Source organism: Bufo bufo, chromosome 1 (genome assembly GCF_905171765.1).
Source record: "Bufo bufo chromosome 1, aBufBuf1.1, whole genome shotgun sequence".
Taxonomy (NCBI): domain Eukaryota; kingdom Metazoa; phylum Chordata; class Amphibia; order Anura; family Bufonidae; genus Bufo; species Bufo bufo.
This window is the reverse complement of record NC_053389.1, coordinates 764,388,729-764,401,322: the sequence shown is the minus strand read 5'-3', so window position 1 is coordinate 764,401,322 and position 12,594 is coordinate 764,388,729. Positions and strand designations below refer to the sequence as shown.

The following is a 12,594-nucleotide window of genomic DNA, read 5'->3' as shown; positions in this document are numbered from 1 at the left end:
GGAGAAAGCCAGGATTCGATTTCTTGATGAAGGACACGGAGCAGTTCCTCCCCTGTGTGACTCTGTTAGCCCAGGCAAACTAGGTGCAGAACAGTGTGACACCGCCGCGCCCTGCACATGCAGTATGCTGGAGGGGCACTGTAAATGCCCTGCAGTGGAGGCTGAGGACACGGTGGAGGACGAGGAGGCTGAGGCAGACATTGTCGCAGGACCAACAGCGTGAGTACGTGGAGGCGGAGGCGGCGTCACCTGGCCAAGTTGCTGGTGTGGGCAGGAACCACATTTACCCAGTGGGCCGTAAAGGACATATATTGTCATTGCCCGTAGTTACAGCTCCACACGTCGGCACTGCCGTGCACTTTGGCAGACACTGACAGGCTCAAGGACTGGCCCACCTTCTGTTCTACATGTGTGTGCAGGGCTGGTACTGCCTTTTTGGCAAAGAAATGACGGCTTGGGACTTTCCACCTCAGCTCGGCACGAGCCATCAGTTCTATGAAAGATGCAGAGTCCACCACTTGGAAAGGGAAGAACTGCAGCACCAGCAACTTGGACAGGAGACTGTTGTCTCTTGGCAATCGCTTCGCTGATCGATTGCTGACGGAATGACTGACGAGCAGGGGGAGGAGCAGGAACATTAGGACCAGCAGATGATGGGAAGGACAGACAGCTCCCTTCGGCTGAGGTGGTGGAGCCTTGACTGCCTGAAATCGGGTGCATGCCACTGGGTGATGCAGTGGTTGCTGCGGCAGGCTGGACCACCACATCAGAGCCACGGTTCTCCCAGGCCACTTTATGGTGATGCTGCATGTGTTGACGCAGGACAGTAGTGCCCTGGCCACGCTTCACCTTCTGCCCACAAATTCGGCAAATGGCCATAACAGAAAATTGCCACACCGCCGAGTATGGCATTTTCCCCCCAACACTCCACGCTGACTGCCTGCTACCGCTGCCTCTGTGGACCCCTGCATCGTGGGGCCTGATTAGCACTTACTGCGATTCTGCTGCCCGTTTGTGTCTAAACTTCATAGCTGAAGGAACTTCAATTACATCATAGTCATGTGATCTTTTCAGCAGTGGAAGTGGAGGTATCACCTGTGATGAGGTGACCGTCATGTGACCAGTGCAGAAAGAGGCAGCGCTCAGCAGTGGAGACCTGTGATGCCATGGAATGAAAGTAAGTGCCAGAGAAATGCTGGGAGATGTGGTTCTCCCCATTATACCTTCTACCTGCTTAGTGGGAGGGAAATATGTTATTTAACTGGGACTGTATGTTAGAGGGGCTAAAGGGAAGGGAGGTGTGTCAGTTACATAGGACTGTATGTTATAGAAGTCTGTAAGATATGTTTTTTACATGGAACTGGATAGAAGATTGGAGGGAGATGACTGGTGTTATTTACATGGGACTGGATATTTTAGAAGACTGGAGGGTAAGGAGTGATGTTATTTATATGGGACTATGTGTTGGAGGGGGGTGAAGGAGGGGATTTAAGTTATTTACATGGGACTGTATGTTATAGAGAACTGTAAGGAAGAGAAGTTGTTTACATGGGACTGTAGGGAGAGGACAGGTGTTATTTACATGAGACTTCATGGTATAGAAGACTAAGCAAGATAGGTTATTACATGGGACTGTATCATATAGAAGACTAGTGGGAGACAACTGGTGTTATTTACATGGGACTGCATGGTATAGAAGACTGGAGGGAGAGGACGGGCATTATAATTTATGGGGGCACTACAGAGATGATTATAACCCCGAGGGTTACGGCAGGAGGTATTATAATTACAGGGGGCACTGCAGGGAACATTATAAATACTGCGGGCAGTGGTGGTGGGGGGCATTACTACTACTACGCACACGTAACAGGTCAGTCGTTTAATTGTCCAAGTGTATGAGGGAGTCCTGAGGGATAGCTGAAGGAAGGCCTAGGGAGCATTTTGCCATCATCTATCGACTTCATTGGGGGGAGAAAGCTGGCACTAAAGTGCCTAGGGCAGCATCAAATCTGAATATGGACCTGTCACACATCACACTGCTGGTCTGTGTATGAGGAGGAGCGGTGCGGCCGGGAATCTGCTGTGCTCCTCCTCCTACACAGACCAGCAGAGCAATGTGTGACACTACATCCTGCTACTACTACGGAGCGCCAGCGGCTGAACTGTGATCCTGAGGAACTAGGTGAGTATATTTTTTAACGTCCTGTGAAGGGGGCACATATCTGACCATTACTACTATGAGGGGGCACATATCTGGACATAACTACTATGTACTGGCACAAGGGGGGAATAATTACTATGTGGGGGCATTAAGGGACTGGGTGTGTACAGTTATGCTTTGGGCAGAGTTAGAGGTGAGACCTAGTATGAAAAGAATATATATACATATTGTAAACACAAGATGTTTTTTATTTGCACATATATGTTTATATTTGTATGTGTGGTTTAAGAGGGGAGGGCCCAGGTACATCCTTTGCACAGGGGCCCTTTGCTGCCTTTCTCTGGCCCTGCTGCTGACTGTTCTCTAGTAGCTCGTCCTCACTGAAAAGTAGAGCCGAGCCTACGGCATATAATACTTCTCGCGCTGAGGGAACTGAAAATGACAGAGGAAGGGTCATGACAGGTAGGGGCACAGGGCCTACTCCTGGGCCATGCCAACTAAGCGTTGTGTCAGAGGAACTCACCGACTCTTGGCTGGGGGTGTCTGATGTCACTTGCGACGAAGTCGAAGACCAAGTCAACCATTCAAGCACTGCTGGGTTGCTGGTCAAGACACCGGGAGCTCAGGCCTCTCGCTGCGACTCCTGCTGCCAACCCCCCCCCCCCCCCCCCCTTTCTTCTGCTGCCTGCGACAGAAACATTTTGACCACTGCCCATTCCCTTTGAAGGGCCTGTCGCCTGTCTATCTGACATACTGTATTAAAATGAATCAAGCCAGCAAAGGAAGCAATATGGACAATCATAATACATTAGTAAGTGCCTTGTATTAACTTTCTCTACATGATAAATGCCATTTACTAAAGTGAGACAACCCCTTTAAGTACCTTTACTGCCATCCTTGTTCTTCTTTTTTCAAATACCCCTCGTATGCCCAATGTGCCCCCCTGCAGCTTTCCCGTTCAGTATATTAATACTGAGCATCGGTACAGGGAGGAGGAGATGCCAGGGTTTCTCATTGGGCGTCTTCTTCTCACTGGCTGTTCCGAAGTCAAATCACAGCGGAGCGTGCCACAGCCAGGGAGAAGGAGTTGCCCACTGAGAAACCCTGGCATCTCTTCCTCCCTGTACCGATGCTCAGTATTAACATGCTGGGCACGAAAACTGCAGGGGGGCACAGTGGGCATGCCGGGGGTATTTGAAATAAAAGAACAAGGAGGGTTTTTTGCTTTCCTCTGGACCAACTTTGCAGGATAACAGGCTGAACTGGATGGACAGATGTCTTTTTTCAGCCTTACAAACTATGAGGGTCATTTCTGAAGCTAAAATACGCTGTCACACCCTGCCTTGTGGGTGTTCTGAGGAGATCTGTCACAATTGCTGCACGTGACTTGATCTGACAGTTTGTTTTGTTGTGGGTTTGAGCAAAATCCCACCTCCTCCCAGGTGTTATTCTTTAGTTAATTGGTGAGGCTATTTAGTCCTCTCTCTCCCTATAGCCTTTGCGGGTTATAGTTCTGCCTTGTGTGAGCTCTGAAGTTTGGTGGATCGTCTGCTCCAGCTCATCTCTAGATAAGTCCTTTTCCCTTTTTCCTTCTCTGTCTGTTTTGACTAGGCCTCTAGGGAGACGCTAGCTCCTTTGGTTGTTTGAAGAAGCTGGGTATCTCTTTCCCTCTTCCCTACAGCTGAGGGTTTGGTTCAGTGTGTTTTAGTCTTAGGTACGTGGGCATGTACATTTCTACCACCGAGATATGCACATGGGCATAGTAGCTTAGGCAAAGTGTTTTAGGGATTGCTAGGAGGTGACCCCTTTGTTCCCTAGCTTTTGGGGCCTAGTCAGTTGTTTTGTTTGCTTTGCCGTGTTCTGTTTACTTCCCTTATCTTACCTACCGTGACATACACCTATATTAGACATATTCCGGGAGCAGATTGCGGTGCAACAGCTAGTTTCTCTGCAATTTGCGAGTTCTCCCTGCTCACGCCAGGTATAAAAAAGTGGGCCTGACGTGGGTAGGGAAAGGGGCGGCAGGCTCATCTCATTTACCATGAGATGGGCCTGCCGTCAGGCATAGAAAAAGGTCTAAATGTAAGACAGCAAGGAAGAAATGGTATATGAGGTATGAGGTAAAGGTTCCAGGGAGCAAATGTGTTATGTAGTGGAAAACAAGTTTGAGGGTAAGATAACTCACTGAGGGGTTATGCTTTCCTCCACTAGATTGACTTTTAAAAGGGTTATCTTCTGAGAGAAAACCCAGCAGACAGAAGCAGACAGAGCAACCATCCAGTGCAGTAAAACTGTAGTACGTATGTATTACATGGCCAACTCAAATCCACCTCAGAGGGACAGCCCTCCTCTATGACATCCATAGCCCTAACAGGGCATATTGAGAGGGTTTACCTTAATAAGAGAGGGAAATTCAGCCAAAAATAGTCGTGACTTGTCAAAGGGAAATGTGGTATTTTTGAAATCCATGGGTTTTAGACCCAAGGGTTACAACTTTTTAGAATGTGTCTGACTCTGGTTACTAGTTCAGATATTTCCATTAGTACAGTAGACAACATTGTTAATAGAGTTCCAGTGACTTGAGTTCTTGTGTCCAAATATCAGTTTTGGTTGGATTTTTATTTTAATTATTAAGAAGAGGTTTACACTGAAGGATGTTGACTTTTTTTAACCTCAGGACAGGAGCCATGATCATATGCTTAACAGCAAAATTAGCAAGTAGACGTTGACTTGACATGGCAATGGGTAAGAATGATGTAAGAAAGTATCTCCCCCACATTGATTCGAAATTTCTCATCAATCTTATAAGTATTACTTTTGCATCCATTATTCTAGTTATGAAATATGGGACATGATGAATGAGAAATGAAATGGTCAAAGACTTGAAGGAACCTTGAGTGCATCAGACAATAACATATCTGAGATGTTCAGTAGTCTACAAGTCTCTGTCCCTTCATATAACCAAAAATAACATGTTAAGCAAAATTAGGATAGCACTTAGATGTCAGAGGGTGGCAGACATTGATAGTGCTATCCAGAAGCACTGATGATAAGGGCATTGTCAAAATAATAGGAAGGAAAGAGGATGAAAAATAGAAAGGAAAAACAATTTCCCATTAAGAGCAGAGGAGCTTATCTTGTACTCCTGCACAGTTTCAATTTTTTTTAACATTGACTGTTGGACCTTTAACCCTAAAGCAGGAGAACTTGAAATACTGTAGAAGGGTTGAGGTTTGATTAGGACACACAATGGTCCCCAAAAAAATTACACTTCACTGCATTACATGATCATTCTCTACTCCATAGGCTTTGGGAATAAATGGTTACCTTGGCTCAAAAGTTCCTTAGATTGAAATCCATCAAATGAAGGGTTGACTAGTCATTGTAAGGAGCTCTTTGGTGAGGCCTTTGCTCTTCATATATTAGTAGTTGAACACAGGGGCCTAGCTAAAGGCTCATGGGCTGTAGACTCAAGAGTTCAGCTTGAGCCCCCCTTTCCTCAGTGCTTTGTGGCAAGGGGCAGGGGAGCACATAGCCTTCCTGCTGCCTGAGGCAAAAATTGAAAAAGCACCCCCTCCCCAAGCCAAATTCTTGACCTACCCCCTTCCTTCCAGCCAGAGGACAAACTTAAGCATTATGGGCCCCAGTGCAAAATCTATAACCGAGCCCTTCCAGCATGCACTTTCTATAATACTGGTGTCTTCTTATGCACCACAAGGGTCTTTGGGCCCCCTTAGGCTCCTGGGCCTGGTAGCGACTGATACCTCTGCACCCCCTATAGCTACGCCCCTGGTTGAACAGCATGGAGCTCACATACATTTCTTAAACAGCGGCCCTCCTCATGTCCATGTACAAAATGTCAGCCACTGCCTTTTTTTTCTACCTTATTGATGCCCCTCAAGACTTTTTATATGGTTTTCCCAGATTCATGGATCTCACTAGTTGTGCATGTATAAATGAGTTAGGCTGTATTGCAATAGCAAAAGATTAGTTGTCCAGAACCCTGAAAACTAGGTTTTAACCACTACAAAAACCATACTGGCAGTTCCCAAAACAATTTTCTTTTTTTTTCTTTTTTTTATTTTATATTTTTGCAGCACTGTATGTTCCCCAAGAGGTCTTTTTTTTCCTTTTATTTGTATTTTATTGTGTTTTCAACTTTTTTTTTTTTACTTTTAATACATATATTTGCCACATAATTTGTCCCCAAAAGGTCCATAAAAGACCTTTGGGGACACAGACTTTTTCTTTGCACTATCCAAAGGAGCCCCATTTACAGAGAAAACCAGCCTGCTGAGGGGGACTTTGTACAGGGCAGAGCTGGTGAGGCTCTGTACTCCTCTGCCCCTGACACCTGGTGATCTTGTTATCGCTGGGTCTAAACTGCACAGCGCGCCGCTCACCCGTGTGAGGAGAAGGCAGAAGTGCTGATATACTGCTTCTGCCTTCTCCTCGGCTTCCCCGCTGTCTCTGACAGCTGGGGACCCGTCCTGCTCCTGCTACAGTGCGGGTTGCAGGAGGTGTAACCCTGCAATTGTGCGGTTCCGGGCAGAAACACAGCTGATCACACTATTAGCTGTGTTTCTGCCCAGCAGGACGGCGGCCGCAAACCATGGCTCTTGGGGACCTTGTTACAGAGGTAAGAGGTCAATAAGTAGATCTAGTATTCTAGTTAGGGCTCATGCACACGACCGTATGTATTTTGCGGTCCGCAAAAAATACGAATGACGTCTGTGTGCATTCCGTATTTTGCGAAACGAAACAGCTGGACCCTAATAGAACAGTCCTATCCTTGTCCGTAATGCGGACAATAATAGGACATGTTCTATTTTTTTGTGGAACGGAAATACGGACATACGGAAACGGTATGCACATGGAGTAACTTCGGGTTCTTTTGCGGACCCATTGAAATGAATGGTTTCGCATACAGTCTGCAAAAAAATAAAAATAAAAATATAACGGACACAGAAAGAAAATATGTTCGTGTGCATGAGCCCTTAGGGTGTTCATACAGATTTCCAAGCCTATGGCCCAGTGTTTACTATAAGCTTTGGAAAGGTGAGTGTTAAAACAACATGCTTACGAGGACTGAGGGGCCCACTAACAGCTTTACCTGCTACAGAGTTTGGAATTTTTTATCTCTTTAAATTCCAGAGAACATAGCTCAGAGGGAACTAATGAGATCCAAAACACTTATAGATCCAAAAATAAAGTTCTTAAGAACTTAAGAAATGTCCTTCAATGAAACTGGTAATTATGGTCTCCCATCAGACAATCACATCTAACCCTGTATCTTTATCTGTTACTCCACCTTTGGTTCCCACCAGCCATACATCTTCTTACCTGTGTTGGATTCATCCAATGATTGCTCATAAGAAGTCTTCATTTTTTCCAATGGTAGCAAGCTACGTCTCCCCTGACTGTCACTGTCTTCTGTATGAAGAGTTATGCGCACCTCTGGACCACAAATACATCAAATGGCCAACCTTCTGTCCATTTGCCCCTTTATACTTCCTGTGCACAGTGAGAATAATACACGAGCAGATAAAGTGTAGAAAGACTAGAGGAAGCTGGTGGAAAATGCTGATTCGGCTGAGCATGGACAAACATGAAGTTTTGCTTATGTTACTCTAATACTGGACATTCACAGGGATAGAGGAGAAATCTTAGGAAATAGGTTTATATCATATTTACACAATTCTATGATATTCAAGAAGCTTCACTTCCTTTATTAGGTTCCACTTTCACAACCATTTTTTGATGGTTCCAAAACATCTCAAATGAAAAATGAAGCAATTTTGCAATCAATTTCCTTTTATTCTGAATTTAAAATCAATTTCTATTCCGATTTTTTGGAATTGTAATAGTGCGGTTATTATAGGTTATAGGTTTTATTGCTATTGTTTACATACCTTCAAATTATATTATTTTGGTCCTTTTACACCTTATCATGAGCTAAAACTGCAGCAGGGGTGTTCTATTAGAGTGAAACCCTGTTTTGGGTATTTTAGATTGTATTCTGTTTTTTTACTGTGGTATTAGGGCTCGTTCACATGTACCGTGCCGTGTTTTGTGGTCAGTAAATTGAGTATCCGCAAAACACGGATGCCGCCCGTGTGCCTTCCGCAATTTGCGGAACGGAACAGGAGGCCCATTATAGAGATGCCTATTCTTGTCCGCAAAACGGACAAGAATAAGACATGACTCATAATTTTTGCGGGCCCATGGAATGGAGCAACGGATGCGGACAGCACACAGAGTGATATCCGCATCTTTTGCGGCCCCATTGAAGTGAATTGGTCCGCGCCCGAGCCGCATTTTTTGCGGAATAAAACCACGGGTCGTGTGAACAATCCCTAACAATGTATATTAGATAGATATATTTCCATATCGGTGAGTGTGCATGCTTGTGCTACTTTCTGGACAGCCCTTCCAGGACCACCAGATCACAGGGGGTCAGTGTGTGGCTGTCACAGTACAGCGGCAGAGCGAATGAGGCTGACCAGTGATGAGCCCTACTGTGTTTGCTCTGCCTCCCTCCTCTTCTGTGATTCCCGCCGCTTGTGTGACCTCAGCACTGCCTTGCCTGCCTCAACTGCCTGGTGTGGTGGTCCATGCATTAGATTACATATATACACAAGTTGTATGTGGTGTGGTGGACTGGAGTGTAGACAGGTGAATGCATTAAATCTAGAGACAAGTCCTGACCTGACCCATACAAATTCTGCTGCTATTTGTTTTCACCATCTCCGATATGGTCACACTTCTGGCCTGTGCAACACCATCTGTGGGAAGAGCGAGGGCAAAGCGGATCCACTGCAAACTTTCTGCATTGAAAAATTCTCAGCATATCTGGCCAAAATCCATACCAGCAAATTGTGCAGATATTGTCTGGCTGCAGACTTGCCACAGATTTAACCCTTTACGTTGAAAAATGTAAAATCTGTGGTGAAAAATCCACAACTTGCCAATGTAAGTTTCACACTAAATTGTTCTGGCAGGCTGTTCCGGTAGACAGGGGTGCACCTAGCCTTTCTACAGCCTGAGACGAAAATTGAAATGGCGCCCTCCCATGCCAAATTCTCAACCTAGGCCCTTCCCTCTAAACCTTACATTCAGCACTACAAAACATACAGGGTAATACAGTGTCACATCCAGTGATATCTACTTTGATGTAGATGTTCTTTTTCCTCATCTTCTCCATTCAGACCAGACCGCCATGATGATTGCTTTCAGCCATCTCTTGTCTCTGCAGAGCTTGACAAACAGACATCTTAGTTTCCAAATTTTCCATCATCCTCCCACCTTCTGAACACCTCATCCTGCTACCCCTTCGGTGCCTGCTGGGCTCCCCAATACTAAACTGCAGAAACAGTACCCCTGAAAATACAAGTACCACACAGATAGTGCCCCCTTCATTAATTTTTGACATGCAGTGCCCTAAAAAATAACTGTGCCCAGCAAATAGTGTCCCTGACACTAATAGTGCAAACATAATGTCCCCCAAAAATAATTGTGGTAAGCAGTGCCAGTGCCCCCCATAGTAATAGCACTCCCAAAAGTCACACCGATAGTAATAATTTTGTGCCAGAGTGCACTTAGTAGTAATAGTGCCCCTACAGTGCCCCCAACCGTAATATACCCACTGTGCCCCAGAAGTAATAATGCCTCATAATGCCCATACTAGTAATCATGTTCCCCTTCGTCCCACAGTAGTACTAAAGCCCACCATATAGCCCTTAATAGTAATAATTATCCTTTTAATGTGTGACAGTAGAAAAATGTCCTGTAATGTGTAGCAGTGCAAAAAAATACCCCCTTATAATTTGAGCCAGGACAAAAAATGTCCCCTTATAATGTGTGCCAGTACAAAAATGCACCCTTACAACGTGCGCTAGTACAAAAAATCCCCCTTATGTGTGCCAGTGCAAAAAATGTCTCTTTAAAATGTACAAAAAATGCCCCTGTTCTGTGTGACAGTATAAAAAATACCTCCTCTTAGAGGCAATGTCCCCATAGTGCCCCCATAATGTGTGCCAGAACAAAAAATGCCCCCTTTTAGTGCCCCCAGTTGAGCTAAAGTCCCCATAGTGCCCCCATAATATGTGCCAGTACAAAATGCCCATAGTTAGTACCCCCAGTTAAGCTAATGTCCCCATAGTGCCCTCTATAATGTGTGCCAGTTCAAAATGCTCCTATTTAGTGCCCCTAGTAGATGCCTCCATAGTACCCCCCTTTCCCCATAGTGGCTCAACAGCATGGTACCAAATAAAATAAAAAAAAACTTACCTCCATGTTGTGCAGGCCTCTTCCGGCCTGTATCCCGCCCTGTACGTTGCCCGCCTCAGGCGGTGCGATGATGATGAGATAACGTCATAGTTCCTCCTGCGCTGGCCTCTGATGGGCTTCAGGGCTAATGCTTGTAGCCTATCTTAAGGAAAGGGGCAGGGAGACGTCCCTTACATGCCCAGCCCAGCATTCAACTGTATCGTTGTCCCGAGGACAGCAATACAATTGAATATAGAAGGATGAGCGCTTCCACAATGAAAGCACTCATTTCCCACGGCCCTGTCTACCTCTGCCCAACTGAAGCGGTCGCCTCACCTTGCCTAATTGGCAGTGCGGCCCTGCCAGTAGAGGAACAGGCTGCCGGAGTTCATTGTATCTGGCGTGGTCAGATACTACCTTTTCTCACCTGAGTCCATTGACTATAATAAGACTAGGTGGGGATTCGGTCTGACAAAAAACGATATTTGTCCGGCTGAATCTCAGCACGTGTCTAGTCATTTGTTTTGTTTTGGAGTCGTGCTGGATCCGCCTCCCTTCAGGTGCACTGGGTGGGGTTGTGGGTTTAAATTACTCTCACTCCCAGTGTACCGTGCGGGTTATAGCTTCTGTCAGGCTGTGGAAGCAAGCAAGGAGGAATTGACTGTTCCTGCTCAGATAAGATAAGTTGGTTTCTGATTTCTTTGGTTTTCTGTCTAGGCTGTTTGAGTTACGTCTGTCCCCTCCAGGTTCTGAGGGAGCAGGCTGCCCCTTTTCCCCTTTCACCATCTCAGGGATTCTAGGGTATTTTCAGCCCAGGCACGAGGACACATTATTCCCACCTTCAGGGTCTGAATGTGGGCATAGCAGAATAGGGAGAGTTGTTAGGGATTTGCTAGGAGGTGACCTTATCCTCAGCTTCTAGCCTAGAAACTTGTTTGTTTAGTTATCTGTGACAGCAACATGTCAGCCAGTTTCATAGGTACAAAACTGCTGACAGATGCCCTTTAAGGAATCTGATTATCTCATATAACAATTTTTCATTGGTCTGAAAACCTTGATGTGCAGAACTTCTTTTTTTCATGCATGTTCCAGGAAGCAGTACTTACAGGGCAGCAGAACATACCTGACATTTTGGAATAGGATGGATGACATTAGTCTGTGTGTGATCATCTATCTTCGAGGCGTATAAAGTACATTTACTACTCAGATAAGCACTAGCTGCAGAATTATAGCACCGTACAGTTAAAATCTACATAAAATATTGGTCAAAGGGTTTATCTTAAGAAAACCCCATTCCATATGCTGTCTTTGCACATAGTGAAGCCATGAAAGGGGTTCCTCTGTAAACCCCTCCTGACAGTCACTAAGTATGAGCAACTTCTGCCTAGAGATGGCCTTGCGGTTCGCCTGGCGGTTGTTTTGCGGCGAACTTTGATCGTTCGCGATTCGCCGACTATATGGCGATATTCGCACGCGCCATATTTTTTTGCATAGTGCCGAACTTTGACCTATGACACATCCATCAGGTGGGACAGGACAGCCAATTGAGACATTTCAGCACATGGACATACCCCCTACCTTATAAATAAACCTGATCTGGCAGCCATTTTACATTCTGTTTTTTGCCAGTGTAGGGAAAGGTTGCTGTGTGGAGCAAGGACAGGGACACCAAATGCTAGCTAATAGGGCCACAAAAGTACTTTTAAGGACTGGTATAGGTGTGGTATCGATAGGTGTGACATACAGACCGGTGTGATATAATTATAATATACTTCTAACATAGAAAGTATATTATAGTGCATTTGAATTGTGCAGCAGTTGTGTGCGGTTCTGCTGAGATACCGCAACTATATAGAGGGACAAACGCTATTCGAATAACTAATTGCAACTGGTGTGATATACCTGTTGCCCCCTAAAAAAAATGGATTAAGGGGTGCGATATACCTGCTTCCAAAAAATATTGATTGAGGGGTGTGATACACCGGCTTACACCAAATATTGATAAAGGGTATTGATATACCGGCTTCCACCAAATATTGATTGAGGCCTGCAATACACCGGCTTCCACCAAATACTGATTAAGGGGTTTGATATACCAGCTTCCAGCAAATACTCATTATTGGGTTCTACAGTATATACCTGTTTCCACAAAATACTGATAGAGG

At 45.3% G+C, this 12,594-nt stretch overlaps 1 protein-coding gene across 1 annotated transcript in view; it reads right to left on the bottom strand.

Annotated features, from left to right (window-relative positions):
• Positions 1–7,682, bottom strand: part of LOC120986237 (perlucin-like protein) — a 42,928-nt gene extending 35,246 nt beyond the window's left edge. Inside the window, exon 1 of the mRNA XM_040414693.1 lies at positions 7,505–7,682. Within this exon, the coding sequence (XP_040270627.1) occupies positions 7,505–7,547 (43 nt within the window). The 5' untranslated portion in view covers positions 7,548–7,682. The remainder of the gene's footprint in view (positions 1–7,504) is intronic.
• Positions 7,683–12,594: the final 4,912 nt, after the last annotated feature.